Source organism: Scyliorhinus torazame, unplaced genomic scaffold (assembly GCF_047496885.1).
Source record: "Scyliorhinus torazame isolate Kashiwa2021f unplaced genomic scaffold, sScyTor2.1 scaffold_895, whole genome shotgun sequence".
Taxonomy (NCBI): Eukaryota; Metazoa; Chordata; class Chondrichthyes; order Carcharhiniformes; family Scyliorhinidae; genus Scyliorhinus; species Scyliorhinus torazame.
Window position 1 is genome coordinate 58,597 of NW_027308622.1, and position 19,004 is coordinate 77,600.

Sequence of the window (19,004 nt, forward strand, 5' to 3'; positions counted from 1 at the left end):
GTTGGATATATCAGTGTTACAGTGAGGGGTGTGGGGTATATCAGTGTTACAGTGAGTGGTGTGGGGTATATCAGTGTTACAGTGAGGGGTGTGGGGTATATCAGTGTTACAGTGAGGGGTGTGGGGTATATCAGTGTTACAGTGAGGGGTGTGGGATATATCAGTTACAGTGAGGGATGTGGGATATATCAGTGTTACAGTGAGGGGTGTGGGGTATATCAGAGTGTTACAGTGAGGGGTGTGGGGTATATCAGTGTTACAGTGAGGTGTGTGGGTATATCAGAGTGTTACAGTGAGGGGTGTGGGGTATATCAGTGTTACAGTAAGGGGTGTGGGATATATCAGTGTTACAGTGAGGGGTGTGGGGTATATCAGTGTTACAGTGAGGGGTGTTGGATATATCAGTGTTACAGTGAGGGGTGTGGGGTATATCAGTGTTACAGTGAGTGGTGTGGGGTATATCAGTGTTACAGTGAGGGGTGTGGGGTATATCAGTGTTACAGTGAGGGGTGTGGGGTATATCAGTGTTACAGTGAGGGGTGTGGGATATATCAGTTACAGTGAGGGATGTGGGATATATCAGTGTTACAGTGAGGGGTGTGGGGTATATCAGAGTGTTACAGTGAGGGGTGTGGGGTATATCAGAGTGTTACAGTAAGGGGTGTGGTGTATATCAGTGCTACAGTGTGGAGTGTGGGGTATATCAGAGTTTTACAGTGAGGGATGTGGGATATATCAATGTTACAGTGAGAGGTGTGGGATATATCAGTTAACGTGAGGGATGTGGGGTATATCAGTGTTAGAGTGAGGGGTGTGGGATATATCAGAGTGTTACAGTGAGGGGTGTGGGGTATATCAGTGTTACAATGAGGGGTGTGGGGTATATCAGAGTGTTACAGTGAGGGGTGTGGGGTATATCAGTGTTACAGTGAGGGGTGTGGGGTATATCAGAGTGTTACAGTGAGGGGGGTGGGATATATCAGTGTTACAGTGAGGGGTGTGGGGTATATCAGTGTTACAGTGAGGGTGTGGGATATATCAGTGTTACAGTGAGGGGTGTGGGGTATATCAGTGTTACAGTGAGGGGTGTGGGATATATCAGTGTTACAGTGAGGGGTGTGGGATATATCAGGTACAGTGAGGGATGTGGGGTAAATCAGTGTTAGAGTGAGGGGTGTGGGATATATCAAGTTACAGTGAGGGGTGTGGGGTAAATCAGAGTGTTACAGTGAGGGCTGTGGGTTATACCAGTGTTACAGGGAGGGGTGTGGGATATATCAGTGTTACAGTGAGGGGTGTGGGGTATATCAGTGTTACAGTGAGGGTTGTGGGGTATATCAGTGTTACAGTGAGGGGTGTGGGGTATATCAGTGTGTTACAGTGAGGGGTGTGGGGTATATCAGAGTGTTACTGTGAGGGGCGTGGGATATATCAGTGTTACAGTGAGGGGTGTGGGGTATATCAGAGTGTTACAGTGAGGGGTGTGGGGTATATCAGTGTTACTGTGAGGGGTGTGGGGTATATCAGAGTGTTACAGTGAGGCGTGTGGTGTATATCAGAGTGTTACAGTGAGGGGCGTGGGATATATCAGTGTTACAGTGAGGGGTGTGGGGTATATCAGTGTTACAGTGAGGGGTGTGGGGTATATCAGTGTTACTGTGAGGGGTGTGGGGTATATCAGTGTTACTGTGAGGAGTGTATGATATATCAGTGTTACAGTGAGGGGTGTGGGGTATATCAGAGAGTTACAGTGAGGGGTGTGGGGTATATCAGTGTTACAGTGAGGGGTGTGGGGTATATCAGTGTTACAGTGAGGGGTGTGGGGTATATCAGAGAGTTACAGTGAGGGGTGTGGGGTATATCAGAGAGTTACAGTGAGGGGTGTGGGGTATATCAGTGTTACAGTGAGGGGTGTGGGGTATATCAGAGTGTTACAGTGAGGGGTGTGGGGTATATCAGAGTGTTACAGTGAGGGGTGTGGGATATATCAGAGTGTTACAGTGAGGGGTGTGGGGTATATCAGAGTGTGACAGTGAGGGGTGTGGGGTATATCAGAGAGTTACAGTGAGGGGTGTGGGGTATATCAGAGTGTTACAGTGCGGGGTGTGGGGTATATCAGTGTTACTGTGAGGGGTGTGGGGTATATCAGTGTTACTGTGAGGAGTGTATGATATATCAGTGTTACAGTGAGGGGTGTGGGGATATCAGAGTGTTACAGTGAGGGGTGTGGGGTATATCAGAGTGTTACAGTGAGGGGTGTGGGGTATATCAGTGTTACTGTGAGGAGTGTGGGGTATATCAGAGTGTTACAGTGAGGGGTGTGGGATATATCAGTGTTACAGTGAGGGGTGTGGGGTATATCAGTGTTACAGTGAGGGGTGTGGGGTATATCAGTGTTACAGTGAGGGGTGTGGGGTATATCAGTGTTACTGTGAGGAGTGTGGGGTATATCAGAGTGTTACAGTGAGGGGTGTGGGGTATATCAGTGTTACAGTGAGGGGTGTGGGGTATATCAGTGTTACAGTGAGGGGTGTGGGGTATATCAGAGTGTTACAGTGAGGGGTGTGGGGTATATCAGAGTGTTACAGTGAGGGGTGTGGGGTATATCAGTGTTACTGTGAGGAGTGTGGGGTATATCAGAGTGTTACAGTGAGGGGTGTGGGATATATCAGTGTTACAGTGAGGGGTGTTGGATATATCATTGTTACAGTGAGGGGTGTGGGGTATATCAGTGTTACTGTGAGGGGTGTGGGGTATATCAGTGTTACTGTGAGGGGTGTGGGTATATCAGAGTGTTACAGTGAGGGGTGTGGGGTATATCAGAGTGTTACAGTGAGGGGTGTGGGATATATCAGTGTTACAGTGAGGGGTGTGGGATATATCAGTGTTACAGTGAGGGGTGTGGGGTATATCAGAGTGTTACAGTGAGGGGTGTGGGATATATCAGTGTTACAATGAGGGGTGTGGGATATATCAGAGTGTTACAGTGAGGTGTGTGGGGTATATCAGTGTTACAGTGAGGGGGGTGGGATATATCAGTGTTACAGTGAGGGGTGTGGGGTATATCAGTGTTACAGTGAGGGGTGTGGGATATATCAGTGTTACAGTGAGGGGTGTGGGATATATCAGAGTGTTACAGTGAGGTGTGTGGTGTATATCAGAGTGTTACAGTGAGGGGTGTGGGGTATATCAGAGTGTTACAGTGAGGGGTGTGGGGTATATCAGAGAGTTACAGTGAGGGGTGTGGGGTATATCAGTGTTACTGTGAGGGGTGTGGGTATATCAGAGTGTTACAGTGAGGAGTGTGGGGTATATCAGTGTTACTGTGAGGAGTGTGGGTATATCAGTGTTACAGTGAGGGGTGTGGGGTATATCAGTGTTACAGTGAGGGGTGGGGGATATATCAGTGTTACAGTGAGGGGTGTGGGATATATCAGAGTGTTACAGTGAGGCGTGTGGTGTATATCAGAGTGTTACAGTGAGGGGTGTGGGGTATATCAGAGTGTTACAGTGAGGGGTGTGGGGTATATCAGAGTGTTACAGTGAGGGGTGTGGGGTATATCAGTGTTACAGTGAGGGGGGTGGGATATATCAGTGTTACAGTGAGGGGTGTGGGGTATATCAGTGTTACAGTGAGGGGTGTGGGATATATCAGTGTTACAGTGAGGGGTGTGGGATATATCAGAGTGTTACAGTGAGGTGTGTGGTGTATATCAGAGTGTTACAGTGTGGGGTGTGGGGTATATCAGAGTGTTACAGTGAGGGGTGTGGGGTATATCAGAGAGTTACAGTGAGGGGTGTGGGGTATATCAGTGTTACTGTGAGGGGTGTGGGTATATCAGAGTGTTACAGTGAGGAGTGTGGGGTATATCAGTGTTACTGTGAGGAGTGTGGGTATATCAGTGTTACAGTGTGGGGTATATCAGTGTTACAGTGAGGGGTGGGGGATATATCAGTGTTACAGTGAGGGGTGTGGGATATATCAGAGTGTTACAGTGAGGCGTGTGGTGTATATCAGAGTGTTACAGTGAGGGGTGTGGGGTATATCAGAGTGTTACAGTGAGGGGTGTGGGGTATATCAGAGAGTTACAGTGAGGGGTGTGGGATATATCAGTGTTACAGTGAGGGGTGTGGGGTGTATCAGAGTGTTACAGTGAAGGGTGTGGGGTATATCAGTCTTACAGTAAGGGGTGTGGGGTATATCAGTGTTACAGCGAGGGGTGTGGGGTATATCAGAGTGTTACAGTGAGGGAAATGGGGTATATCAGAGTGTTACAGTGAGGGGTGTGGGATATATCAGAGTGTTACAGTGAGGGGTGTGGGGTATATCAGATTGTTACAGTGAGGGGTGTGGGGTATATCAGAGTGTTACAGTGAGGGGTGTGGGATATATCAGAGTGTTACAGTGAGGGGTGTGGGGTATATCAGAGTGTTACAGTGAGGGGTGTGGGGTATATCAGTGTTACTGTGAGGGGCGTGGGGTATATCAGTTACAGTGAGGGGTGTGGGGTATATCAGTGTTACAGTGAGGGGTGTGGGGTATATCAGAGTGTTACAGTGAGGGGTGTGGGATAGATCAGAGTGTTACAGTGAGGGCTGTGGGATATATCAGTGTATCAGTGAGGGGTGTGGGGTATATCAGAGTGTTACAGTGAGGGGTGTGGGGTATATCAGAGTGTTACAGTGAGGGGTGTGGGATATATCAGAGTGTTACAGTGAGGGCTGTGGGATATATCAGTGTTACAGTGAGGGGTGTGGGGTATATCAGTGTTACAGTGAGGGGTGTGGGGTATATCAGAGAGTGTTACAGTGAGGGGTGTGGGGTATATCAGAGTGTTACAGTCAGGGGTGTTGGATATACCAGAGTGCTATAGTGAGGGGTGTGGGGTATATCAGAGTGTTACAGTGAGGGGTGTGGGGTATATCAGTGTTACAGTGAGGGGTGAGGGATATATCAGAGTGTTACAGTGAGGGGTGTGGGGTATATCAGAGTGTTACAGTGAGGTGTGTGGGGTATATCAGAGTGTTACATTGAGGGGTGTGGGGTATATCAGTGTTACAGTAAGGGGTGTGAGGTATATCAGAGTGTTACAGTGAGGGGTGTGGGGTATATCAGAGTGTTACTGTGAGGGGTATGGGATATATCAGAGTGTTACAGTGAGGGGTGTGGGGTATATCAGTGTTACAGTGAGGGGTGTGAGGTATATCAGAGTGTTACAGTGAGGGGTGTGGGGTATATCAGAGTGTTACAGTGAGGGGTGTGAGGTATATCAGAGTGTTACAGTGAGGGGTGTTGGATATATCAGTGTTACAGTGAGGGGTGTGGGGTATATCAGAGTGTTACAGTGAGGGGTGTGGGATATATCAGTGTTACAGTGAGGGGTGTGGGGTATATCAGTGTTACAGTGAGGGGTGTGGGATATATCAGAGTGTTACAGTGAGGGGTGTGAGGTAAATCAGAGTGTTACAGTGAGGGGTGTGGGATATATATGTGTTAGAGTTAGCCGTTTATTAAATATTTGAGTGAAGCAGTTTTGCAGTTGAACGAACCTTCACCATCTTCAACCCAATGAGTTTGAAACCTCGATGTTCAAATCGCTTGATGATCTCTCCGATAAGACCTCTCTGAACTCCATCGCTCTTGACGGCAATGAGCGTGCGTTCCATCTTGCTCTGCAATCACAGACCATCAGGTTACCTGAGGGAGCGCCGCACTGTCGGAGGGAGATGTATATACTCTAGGATTGGAGCTCCATAATCCAGGCCGACACTCCCCCCGGAGCCAGTACTGAGGGAGCGCTGCACTGTCGGAGGGAGATGTCTATACTCTAGGATTTGAGCTCCATAATCCAGGCCCACACTCCCCCCGGTGCCAGTACTGAGGGAGTGCTGCACTGTCGGAGGGAGATGTCTATACTCTAGGATTTGAGCCCCCCCCCCCCGGTGCCAGTACTGAGGGAGCGCTGCACTGACGGGGGTAGATGTATATACTCTAGGATTTGAGCTCCATAATCCAGGCCCACACTCCCCCCGGTGCCAGTACTGAGGGAGCGCTGCACTGTCGGAGGGAGATGTCTATACTCTAGGATTTGAGCTCCATAATCCAGGATGGTCGTCCCCCTCTGCACCTCCCCCTCATGTGTCTGTTGCTATAGAAGGATTGGAAAAATTCCCTGACGGGCGCAGTGGAATTCCTGGTATCCAGCCTGCAGGAATAGCTGCAGTCTATTCCTGCAGTCGTCAGCCAGTTCCCGCTGGTTCTGCGTCCTGGCACATTCCTGGAGCAGCCGCGCTCCTGAAGGACAGGGGGTGCCTGGGGAGGGTAAACCAGGTGAAATGAAATGAAAATGAAAATCGCTTATTGTCACAAGTAGGCTACAATGAAGTTACTGTGAAAAGCCCCTAGTCGCCACATTCCGCCGCCTGTTCGGGGAGGCTGGTACGGGGATCGAACCGTGCTGCTGGCCTGCCTTGGTCTGCTTTCAAAGCCAGCGATTTAGCCCTGTGCTAAACAGCCCCTCCGACAGCGCTGTGTGGCTCCCATCGCAAACCCTTCCCCATTGGGAACGTCTCTATTCAATCTCCCCCTTAACCTTCTCCTCATTGACTCCCATCGCAAACCCTTCCCCCATTGGGAACGTCTCGATTCAATCTCCCCCTTAACCTTCTCCTCATTGACTCCCATCTCCCATCGCAAACCCTTCCCCCATTGGGAACGTCTCGATTCAATCTCCCCCTTAACCTTCTCCTCATTGACTCCCATCGCAAAACCTTCCCCCATTGGGAACGTCTCGATTCAATCTCCCCCTTAACCTTCTCCTCATTGACTCCCATCTCCCATCGCAAACCCTTCCCCCATTCGGAACGTCTCAATTCAATCTCCCCCTCAACATTCTCCTCATTGACTCCCATCTCCCATCGCAAACCCTTCCCCCATTGGGAACGTCTCAATCCAAACTCCCCCTTAACCTTCTCCTCATTGGCTCCCATCGCAAACCCTTCCCCCATTTGGAACGCCTCGATTCAATCTCCCCCTTAACCTTCTCCTCAGTGACTCCCGTCTCCCATCACAAACCCATCCCCCATTCGGAACGTCTCAATTCAATCTCCCCCTTAACATTCTCCTCATTGACTCCCATCTCCCATCGCAAACCCTTCCCCCATTTCAAATGCCTCGATTCAAACTCCCCCATAACATTCTCCTCATTGACTCCCAACTCCCATCGCAAACCCTTCCCCCATTTGGAACATCTCGATTCAATCTCCCCCTTAACTTTCTCCTCATTGACTCCCGTCTCCCATCGCAAACCCTTCCCCCATTGGGAACGTCTCGATTCAATCTCCCCCTTAACCTTCTCCTCATTGACTCCTGTCTCCCATCGCAAACCGTTCCCCCATTGGGAACGTCTCGATTAAATCTCCCCCTTAACCTTCTCCTCATTGACTCCCATCTCCCATCACAAACCCTTCCTCCATTGGTAACGTCTCGATTCAATCTACCCCTTAACCTTGTACGTTCTGAGTAGAGAGATTCCCCTCGCCATCCCAGCTTTTCCCAGTCTTTCTCCGCGTTTCACCCTCCCTCCTCTCCTGGATAACGATGGGCATGTTGATTGATTGATCACTCTTCCCAGCGCTTTGGCGTGGCCGAGAGTCCGATAATTCGTTCCGGCTGTCATCAGTTTGCGACTGACATGGATTCCTAACCCTCCCTCCTCTCCGGAATGGGGAGGGAGGGGATCAGTTTACATCGCACAGCCTGAATTCGATCCCACGCCAATCTCGGAATTCCGAAAGCAATAACGTCAGCTGAACCTAGAACATGCGACTCGTTTACTCAGGGCCCATTCCTCACGGTCGCTCTGGAGACCCGCCAAGAGGTGGGGAAAGAATTCTAACCCCCACAGAGTCTGGAGCTGTGCATGGTGCTCAGAGTGTGGGTCTACCCGAGGGATACGGAGACCGGGACTGTGCACGGTGCTCCTAGTGTGGGTCTAACCGAGGGATACGGAGACCGGGACTGTGCACGGTGCTCCGAGTGTGGATCTAACCGAGGGACACGGAGACCAGGACTGTGCACGGTGCTCCGAGTGTGGGCCTAACCGAGGGATACGGAGACCGGGACTGTGCACGGTGCTCCGAGTGTGGGTCTAATCGAGGGATATGGAGACCGGGACTGTGCACGGTGCTCCGAGTGTGGGTCTAACCGAGGGATACGGAGACTGGGACTGTGCACGGTGCTCCGATTGTGGATCTAACCGAGGGATACGGAGACCGGGACTGTGCACGGTGCTCCGAGTGTGGGTCTGACCGAGGGATACGGAGACAGGGACTGTGCACGGTGCTCCGAGTGTGGGTCTGACCGAGGGATACAGAGACCGGGACTGTGCACGGTGCTCCGAGTTTGAGTCTAACCGAGGGATACGGAGACCGGGACTGTGCACGGTGCTCCGAGTGTGGGTCTGACCGAGGGATACGGAGACCGGGACTGTGCACGGTGCTCCGAGTGTGGGTCTAACCGAGGGATAGGGAGACCGGGACTGTGCACGGTGCTCCGAGTGTGGGTCTAACCGAGGGATACGGAGACCGGGACTGTGCACGGTGCCCCGCGTGTGGGTCTGACTGGGGGATAGGGAGACCGGGACTGTGCACGGTGCTCCGAGTGTGGGTCTAACCGAGGGATACGGAGATCGGGACTGTGCACGGTGCTCCGAGTGTGGGTCTGACCGAGGGATACGGAGACCGGGACTGTGCACGGTGCTCCGAGGGTGGATCTAACTGAGGGATACGGAGACCGGGACTGTTCAAGGTGCTCCGAGTATGGGTCTAACCGAGGGATACGGAGACCGGGACTGTGCACGGTGCTCTGAGTGAATGTCTAACCGAGGGATACGGAGACCGGGACAGTGCACGGTGCTCCGAGAGTGGGTCTAACCGAGGGATACGGAGACCGGGACTGTGCACGGTGTTCCTCGTGTGGGTCTAACCGAGGGATATGGAGACCGGGACTGTGCACGGTGCTCCGAGTGTGGGTCTAACCGAGGGATACGGTGACCGGGACTGTGCACGGTGCTCCGAGTGTGGGTCTGACCGAGGGATACGGAGACCGGGACTGTGCACGCTGCTCCGAGTGTGGGTCTAACCGAGGGATACGGAGACCGGGACTGTGCACGGTGCTCCGAGTGTGGGTCTGACCGAGGGATACGGAGACCGGGACTGTGCACGGTGCTCCGAGTGTGGGCCTGACCGAGGGATACGGAGACCGGGACTGTGCACGGTGCTCTGAGTGTGGGTCCAACCGAGGGATACGGAGACCGGGACTGTGCATGGTGCTCCGAGTGTGGATCTAACCGAGGGATACGGAGACCGGGACTGTGCACGGTGCTCCGAGTGTGGGTCTAACCGAGGGATACGGAGACCGGGACTGTGCACGGTGCTCCTAGTGTGGGTCCAACCGTGGGATAGGGAGACCGGGACTGAGCACGGGGCTCCGAGTGTGGGTCTAACCGAGGGATAGGGAGACTGGGACTGTGCACGATGCTCCGATTGTGGGTCTAACCGAGGGATAGGGAGACCGGGACTGTGCACGGTGCTCCGAGTGTGTGTCTACCCAAGGGATACGGAGACCGGGACTGTGCACGGTGCTCCGAGTGTGGGTCTGACCGAGGGATACGGAGACCGGGACTGTGCACGGTGCTCCGAGGGTGGGTCTAACTGAGGGATACGGGTACCGGGACTGTGCACGGTGCTCCGAGTGTGGGTCTGACCGAGGGATACGGAGACCGGGACTGTGCACGGTGCTCCGAGTGTGGGTCTAACCGAGGGATACGGGTACCGGGACAGTGCACGGTGCTCCGACTGTGGGTCTAACCGAGGGATACGGAGACCGGGACTGTGCACGGTGCTCCGAGTGTGGGTCTAACCGAGGGATACGGAGACCGGGACCGTGCACGGTACTCCGAGAGTGGGTCTAACCGAGGGATACGGAGACCGGGACTGTGCACGGTGTTCCTAGTGTGGGTCTAACCGAGGGATATGGAGACCGGGACTGTGCACGGTGCTCCGAGTGTGGGTCTAACCGAGGGATACAGAGATCGGGACTGTGCACGGTGCTCCGAGTGTGGGTCTAACCGAGGGCTACGGAGACCGGGACTGTGCATGGTGCTCCGAGTGTGGGTCTAACCGAGGGATACAGAGATCGGGACTGTGCACGGTGCAAGGTCTGACCAAGGAAATGGAGACAGGAAAAGAGAGAGCATGAGAGGCAGAGAAAGAAAGTGTGAGAGAGACCGAACGAGAGGGATAGAGAGGAGAAAGACAGACAGTGACAGAGAGGGAGACATAGTGGGAGAGAGAGAGAGAGAGAGGCAGAGAGAGAGAGAGAGTGACAGACAGACAGAGAGAGAGAGACAGAGACAGAGAGAGAGAGAGACAGAGAGAGACAGACAGAGAAAGAGAGAGAGACAGAGAGAGAGAGAGACGGAGACAGACAGAGAGAGAGAGAGAGAGGGAGAGAGAGATAGAGAGAGAGAGACAGACAGAGAGAGAGGGAGAGGGAGAGAGAGATAGAGCGAGAGACAGAGACAGAGTGAGAGAGAGAGAGAGATAGAGAGAGAGAGAGACGGAGAGAGAGAGGCTGAGAGAGAGAGAGAGAGACGGAGAGAGAGAGGCTGAGAGAGGGAGAGAGAGACAGATACAGACAGAGAGAGAGAGAGAGAGGCTGAGAGAGAGAGAGAGAGACGGAGAGAGAGAGGCTGAGAGAGGGAGAGATAGACAGATACAGACAGAGAGAGAGGGAGAGAGAGAGACAGAGACAGACAGAGAGAGAGAGAGAGGCTGAGAGAGGGAGAGAGAGAGAGGGAGAGAGAGAGAGGGATAGCTGGATTCAGTGCAGGGGAATGGTAGCTTCCAGCGACCTCAGCCAAGGTCATTGCGGGGACTCTGTCTCTCTTCTACTTTCACTTCTCTCTCTCTCTGTCTCCACTCTATCCGTCTTTCTGTCTTTCTTACTCTTTCCCTCCCTGTCTCTCTCTCTCTCTGTCTCCACTCTATCCGTCTTTCTGTCTTTCTCTCTCTCCCCCTCTGTCTCTCTCTCTGGCTCTCTCTCCGTCTCTCTCTCTCTCCCACTGCCTCTCTCTGTCTCTCTCTGTCTATTTCTCGCTCTCTCTCTTTCTGCCTCTCTCTCTCTCTGCCTACCTCTCTCTCTCTCTCACTCTCTGTCCCTCTCCGCCTCTCTCTGTCTGTCTCTCTCTCTCTCTCTGCCTCTCTCTCTCTCTGCCTCTATCTTTGTCTCTCTCTTTCGCTCTCTGTCCCTCTCTCTCTGCCTCTCTCTCTGTCTCTCTCCATCTCTCACTCTCCATCTCGCACTCTGTCTCGCTGCCTCTCTCTGTCTGTGTGTCTCTCTCTCTCTATCTCGCTGTCTCTGTCTCTCTCTCTGTCTAGCTCTCTGTCTCTCTCTCTCTCTCTGTCTCTCTCTCTCTCCATTTGGGACTCATTTTAAAGAGGTAGTCTTTGCCTCTCAGATGTAAAATCTTCCCTCACCAGCCCTACTCGCCCATCCTCAGGTTCCTTTCCCGATCGCTTTCCCGATCTGTGTGTCCCTCCCGTGCCCGACCCCCCCGTCGCTGGGAACTCAGCTTCTCCTCATTGACTCCCGTCTCCCATCGCAAACCCTTCCCCCATTGGGAACGTCTCGATTCAATCTCCCCCTTAACCTTCTCCTCATTGACTCCCATCGCAAACCCTTCCCCCATTCGGAACGTCCCGATTCAATCTCCCCCTTAACCTTCTCTTCATTGACTCCCATCGCAAACCCTTCCCCCATTCGGAACGTCCCGATTCAATCTCCCCCTTAACCTTCTCCTCATTGACTCCCATCGCAAACCCTTCCCCCATTCGGAACGTCCCGATTCAATCTCCCCCTTAACCTTCTCCTCATTGACTCCCATCGCAAACCCTTCTCCCATTGGGAACGTCTTGATTCAATCTCCCCCTTAACCGTCTCCTCATTGACATCCATCTCCAATCGCAAACCCTTCCCCCATTTCAAATGCCTCGATTCAAACTCCCCCATAACATTCTCCTCATTGACTCCCATCTCCCATCGCAAACCTTTCCCCCATTTGGAACATCTCGATTCAATCTCCCCCTTAACCTTCTCCTCATTGACTCCCATCGCAAACCCTTCCCCCATTGGGAACGTCTCGATTCAATCTCCCCCTTAACCTTCTCCTCATTGACTCCCGTCTCCCATCGCAAACCCTTCCCCCATTGGGAACGTCTCAATTCAATCTCCCCCTTAACCTTCTCCTCATTGACTCCCATCGCAAACCCTTCACCCATTGGGAACGTCTCGATTCAATCTCCCCCTTAACCTTCTCCTCATTGACTCACATCTCCCATCGCAAACCCTCCCCCCATTGGGAACGTCTCGATTCAATCTCTCCCTTAACCTTCCCCTCATTGACTCCAATCTCCCATCGCAAACCCTTCCCCCATTGGGAACGTCTCGATTCAATCTCCCCCTTAACCTTCTCCTCATTGACTCCCATCTCCCATCGCAAACCCTTCCCCCATTTGGAACATCTCGATTCAATCTCCCCCTTAACCTTCTCCTCATTGACTCCCGTCTCCCATCGCAAACCCTTCCCCCATTGGGAACGTCTCGATTCAATCTCCCCCTTAACCTTCTCCTCATTGACTCCCATCGCAAACCCTTCCCCCATGGGAACATCGCGATTCAATCTCCCCCTTAACCTTCTCCTCATTGACCACTATCTCCCATCGCAAAACTTTTCCCCATTGGGAACATCTCGATTCAATCTCCCCCTTAACTTTCTCCTCATTGACTCCCATCTCCCATCGCAAACCCTTCCCCCATTGGTAACGTCTCGATTCAATCTCCCCCTTAACCTTGTACGCTCGGAGTAGAGAGATTCCCCTCGCCATCCCAGCTTTTCCCAGTCTTTCTCCGCGTTTCACCCTCCCTCCTCTCCTGGATAATGATGGGAATGTTGATTGTTCGATCACTCTTCCCAGCGCTTTGGCGTGGCCGAGAGTCCGATAATTCGTTCCGGCTGTCATCAGTTTGCGACTGACATGGATTCCTAACCCTCCCTCCTCTCCGGAATGGGGAGGGAGGGGATCAGTTTACATCGCACAGCCTGAATTCGATCCCACGCCAATCCCGGAATTCCGAAAGCAATAACGTCAGCTGAACCTAGAACATGCGACTCGTTTACTCAGGGCCCATTCCTCACGGTCGCTCTGGAGACCCGCCAAGAGGTGGGGAAAGAATTCTAACCCCCACAGAGTCTGGAGCTGTGCACGGTGCTCTGAGTGTGGATCTAACCGAGGGATACGGAGACCGGGACTGTGCACGGTGCTCCGAGTGTGGATCTAACCGAGGGATACGGAGACCGGGACTGTGCACGGTGCTCCGAGTGGGGGTCTAACCAAGGGATACGGAGACCGGGACTGTGCACGGTGCTCCGAGTGTGGGTCTAACCGAGGGATGCGGAGACCGGGACTGTGCACGGTGCTCCGAGTGTGGGTCTAACCGAGGGATAGGGAGACCGGGACTGTGCACGGTGCTCCGAGTGTGGGTCTAACCGAGGGGTACGGAGACCGGGACTGTGCACGGGGCTCCGAGTGTGGGTCTAAACGAGGGATACGGAGACCGGGACTGTGCACGGTGCTCCGAGTGTGGGTCTAACCGAGGGATATGGAGACCAGGACTGTGCACGGTGCTCCGAGTGTGGGTCTGACCGAAGGATACTGAGACCGGGACTGTGCACGGTACTCTGAGTGTGGGTCCAACCGAGGGATAGGGAGACCGGGACTGTGCACGGTGCTCCGAGTATGGGTCTGACCGAGGGATACTGAGACCGAGACTGTGCACGGTGCTCCGAGTGTGGGTCTGACCGAGGGATACGGAGACCGGGACTGTGCACGGTGCTTCGAGTGTGGATCTAACCGAGGGATACGGAGACCGGGACTGTGCACGGTGCTCCGAGTGTGGGTCTTACCGAGGGATACGGAGACCGGGACTGTGCACGGTGCTCCGAGTGTGGGTCTAACCGAGAGATAGGGAGACCGGGACTGTGCACGGTGCTCCTAGTGTGGGTCCAACCGAGGGATAGGGAGACCGGGACTGTGCACGGTGCTCCGAGTGTGGGTCTGACCGAGGGATACTGAGACCGAGACTGTGCACGGTGCTCCGAGTGTGGGTCTGACCGAGGGATACGGAGACCGGGACTGTGCACGGTGCTTCGAGTGTGGATCTAACCGAGGGATACGGAGACCGGTACTGTGCACGGTGCTCCGAGTGTGGGTCTTACCGAGGGATACGGAGACCGGGACTGTGCACGGTGCTCCGAGTGTGGGTCTAACCGAGAGATAGGGAGACCGGGACTGTGCACGGTGCTCCTAGTGTGGGTCCAACCGAGGGATAGGGAGACCGGGACTGTGCACGGTGCTCCGAGTGTGGGTCTAACCGAGGGATAGGGAGACTGGGACTGTGCACGATGCTCCGAGTGTGGGTCTAACTGAGGGATAGGGAGACCGGGACTGTGCACGGTGCTCCGAGTGTGGGTCTAACCGAGGGATACGGAGACCGGGACTGTGCACGGTGTTCCGAGTGTGGGTCTGACCGAGGGATACGGTGACTGGGACTGTGCACGGTGCTCCGAGTGTGGGTCTGACCGAGGGATACGGAGACCGGGACTGTGCACGGTGCTCCGAGTGTGGGTCTAACCGAGGGATACGGAGACCGGGACTATGCACGGTGCTCCGAGTGTGGGTCTGACCGAGGGATACGGAGACCGGGACTGTGCACGGTGCTCCGAGGGTGGATCTAACTGAGGGATACGGAGACCGGGACTGTTCAAGGTGCTCCGAGTATGGGTCTAACCGAGGGATACGGAGACCGGGACTGTGCACGGTGCTCTGAGTGTATGTCTAACCGAGGGATACGGAGACCGGGACAGTGCACGGTGCTCCAAGAGTGGGTCTAACCGAGGGATACGGAGACCGGGACTGTGCACGGTGCTCCGAGTGTGGGTCTAACCAAGGGATACGGAGACCGGGACTGTGCACGGTGCTCCGAGCGTGGGTCTAACCGAGGGATAGAGACCGGAACTGTGCACGGTGCTGCGAGTGTGGGTCTAACCGAGGTATACGGAGACCGGGACTCTGCACCGTGCGCCGAGTGTGGGTCTAACCGAGGGATACGGAGAACGGGACTGTGCACGGTGCTCCGAGTGTGGGTCTAACCAAGAGATATGGAGATCTTGACTGTGCACGGTGCTCCGAGTAAGGTCTGACCAAGGAAATGGAACAGGAAAAGGGAGAGCATGAGAGGCAGAGAAAGAAAGTGTGAGAGAGATTGAACGAGAGGGATAGAGAGGAGAAAGACAGACAGTGACAGAGAGGGAGACATAGTGGGAGAGAGAGAGACAGAGAGAGAGAGGCAGAGAGAGGCAGAGAGAGAGAGAGAGAGAGACAGACAGAGAGAGAGGGAGAGGGAGAGAGAGATAGAGAGAGAGACAGAGACAGAGTGAGAGAGAGAGGGAGAGAGAGATAGAGAGAGAGACGGAGAGAGAGAGGCTGAGAGAGGGAGAGAGAGACAGATACAGACAGAGAGAGAGAGACAGAGACAGAGAGAGAGAGACAGAGAGAGACAGACAGAGAAAGAGAGAGAGACAGACAGAGAGAGAGAGAGAGACGGAGACAGACAGAGAGAGAGAGAGAGAGGGAGAGAGAGATAGAGAGAGAGAGAGACAGACAGAGAGAGAGGGAGAGGGAGAGAGAGATAGAGAGAGAGACAGAGACAGAGAGAGAGAGAGGGAGAGAGAGATAGAGAGAGAGAGAGACGGAGAGAGAGAGGCTGAGAGAGGGAGAGAGAGACAGATACAGACAGAGAGAGAGGGAGAGAGAGAGACAGAGACAGACAGAGAGAGAGAGAGAGAGGCTGAGAGAGGGAGAGAGAGAGAGAGAGACAGAGAGAGAGAGAGAGGCTGAGAGATAGAGAGAGAGAGAGGGAAAGCTGGATTCTGTCCAGGGGAATGGTAGCTTCCAGCGACCTCAGCCAAGGTCATTGCGGGGACTCTGTCTCTGTCTCTCTTCTACTTTCACTTCTCTCTCTCTCTCTGTCTCGACTCTATCCGTCTTTCTATCTTTCTTACTCTTTCCCTCCCTGTCTCTCTCTCTCTCCCTGTCTCTCTCCCTCTGTCTCTCTCTCTCTGGCTCTCTCTCTGGCTCTCTCTCCGTCTCTCTCTCTCTCCCACTGCCTCTCTCTCTGTCTATTTCTCGCTCTCTCTCTCTCTGTCTCTCTCTCTCTCTCACTCTCTGTCCCTCTCTGCCTCTCTCTGTCTGTCTCTCTCTCTCTCTGCCTCTCTCTCTCTCTGCCTCTATCTTTGTCTCTCTCTCTCTGTCTTTCGCTCTCTGTCCCTCTCTCTCTGCCTCTCTCTCAGTCTCTCTCTCCCTCTCTCTCTGCCTCTCTCTCTGTCTCTCTCCATCTCTCACTCTCCATCTCTCACTCTCTGTCCTCTCACTCTGTCTCGCTGCCTCTCTCTGTCTGTGTCTCTCTCTCTCTATCTCTCGCTGTCTCTGTCTCTCTCTCTGTCTCTCTCTCTCTCTGTCTGTCTCTGTCTCTCTATCTCTCCATTTGGGACTCATTTTAAAGAGGTAGTCTTTGCCTCTCAGATGTAAAATCTTCCCTCACCAGCCCTACTCGCCCATCCTCAGGTTCCTTTCCCGATCGCTTTCCCGATCTGTGTGTCCCTCCCGTGCCCGACCCCCCCGTCGCTGGGAACTCAGCTTCTCCTCATTGACTCCCGTCTCCCATCGCAAACCCTTCCCCCATTGGGAACGTCTCGATTCAATCTCCCCCTTAACCTTCTCCTCATTGACTCCCATCTCCCATCACAAACCCTTCCCCAATTGGGAACGTCACGATTCAATCTCCCCCTTAACCTTCTCCTCATTGACTCCCATCTACCATCGCAAACCCTTCCCCCATTCGGAACGTCCCGATTCAATCTCCCCCTTAACCTTCTCTTCATTGACTCCCATCGCAAACCCTTCTCCCATTGGGAACGTCTTGATTCAATCTCTCCCTTAACCGTCTCATCATTGACATCCATCTCCAATCGCAAACCCTTCCCCCATTTCAAATGCCTCGATTCAAACTCCCCCATAACATTCTCCTCATTGACTCCCATCTCCCATCGCAAATCTTTCCCCCATTTGGAACATCTCGATTCAATCTCCCCCTTAACCTTCTCCTCATTGACTCCCATCGCAAACCCTTCCCCCATTGGGAACGTCTCGATTCAATCTCCCCCTTAACCTTCTCCTCATTGACTCCCGTCTCCCATCGCAAACCCTTCCCCCATTGGGAACGTCTCAATTCAATCTCCCCCTTAACCTTCTCCTCATTGACTCCCAACGCAAACCCTTCACCCATTGGGAACGTCTCGATTCAATCTCCCCCTTAACCTTCTCCTCATTGACTCACATCTCCCATCGCAAACCCTTCCCTCATTGGGAACATCTCAATTCAATCTCTCCCTTAACCTTCCCCTCATTGACTCCAATCTCCCATCGCAAACCCTTCCCCATTGGGAACGTCTCGATTCAATCTCTCCCTTACCCTTCTCCTCATTGACTCCAATCTCCCATCGCAAACCCTTCCCCATTGGGAACGTCTCGATTCAATCTCCCCCTTAACCTTGTACGCTTTGAGTAGAGAGATTCCCCTCGCCATCCCAGCTTTTCCCAGTCTTTCTCCGCGTTTCACCCTCCCTCCTCTCCTGGATAATGATGGGCATGTTGATTGATTGATCACTCTTCCCAGCGCTTTGGCGTAGCCGAGAGTCCGATAATTCGTTCCGGCTGTCATCAGTTTGCGACTGACATGGATTCCTAACCCTCCCTCCTCTCCGGAATGGGGAGGGAGGGGATCAGTTTACATCGCACAGCCTGAATTCTATCCCACGCCAATCTCGGAATTCCGAAAGCAATAACGTCAGCTGAACCTAGAAGTTACGACTCGTTTACTCAAGGCCCATTCCTCACGGTCGCTCTGGAGACCCGCCAAGAGGTGGGGGAAAGAATTCTAACCCCCACAGAGGTCTGGAGCTGGTGCACGGTGCTCTGAGTGTGGATCTAACCGAGGGATACGGAGACCGGGACTGTGCACGGTGCTCTGAGTGTGGATCTAACCGAGGGATACGGAGGACCGGGGACTGTGCACGGTGCTCCGAGTGTGGGTCTAACCGAGGGATACGGAGACCGGGGACTGTGCACGGTGCTCCGCGTGTGGGTCCAAACCGAGGGATACGGAGACCGGGACTGTGCACGGTGCTCCGGGGTGTGGGTCTAACCGAGGGATACGGAGACCGGGACTGTGCACGGGTGCTCTGAATGTGGGTCTAACCCGAGGGATACGGAGACCGGGACTGTGCACGGTGCTCCGAGTGTGGGTCTAACCGAGGGATACGGAGACCGGGACTGTGCACCGGTGCTCCGAGTGTGGGTCTAACCGAGGGATACAGAGACCGGGACTGTGCACGGTGCTCCGAGTGTGGGGTCTAACCGAGGGATACGGAGACCGGGACTGTGCACGGTGCTCCGAGTGTGGGTCTGACCGAGGGATACTGAGACCGGGACTGTGCACGGTGCTCTGAGTGTGGGGTCCAACCGAGGGAAACGGAGACCGGGACTGTGCACGGTGCCCCGAGTGTGGGTCTGACCGAGGGATACTGAGACCGAGACTCTGCACGGTGCTCCGAGTGTGGGTCTGACCGAGGGATAAGGAGACCGGGACTGTGCACGGTGCTCCGAGTGTGGGTCTGACCGAGGGATACTGAGACCGGGACTGTGCACGGTGCTCCGAGTGTGGGTCTTACCGAGGGATACGGAGACCGGGACTGTGCACGGTGCTCCGAGTGTGGGGTCTAACCGAGAGATAGGGAGACCGGGACTGTGCACGGTGCTCCTAG

General features: G+C 53.8%; 1 protein-coding gene across 1 annotated transcript in view; it reads right to left on the minus strand.

Annotated features, from left to right (window-relative positions):
* The window catches only part of LOC140406819 (nucleoside diphosphate kinase A-like), a 53,359-nt gene that overhangs the window by 26,121 nt on the left and 8,234 nt on the right, over positions 1–19,004 (minus strand). Inside the window, exon 2 of the mRNA XM_072494718.1 lies at positions 5,551–5,673. Within this exon, the coding sequence (XP_072350819.1) occupies positions 5,551–5,667 (117 nt within the window). The 5' untranslated portion in view covers positions 5,668–5,673. The remainder of the gene's footprint in view (positions 1–5,550; positions 5,674–19,004) is intronic.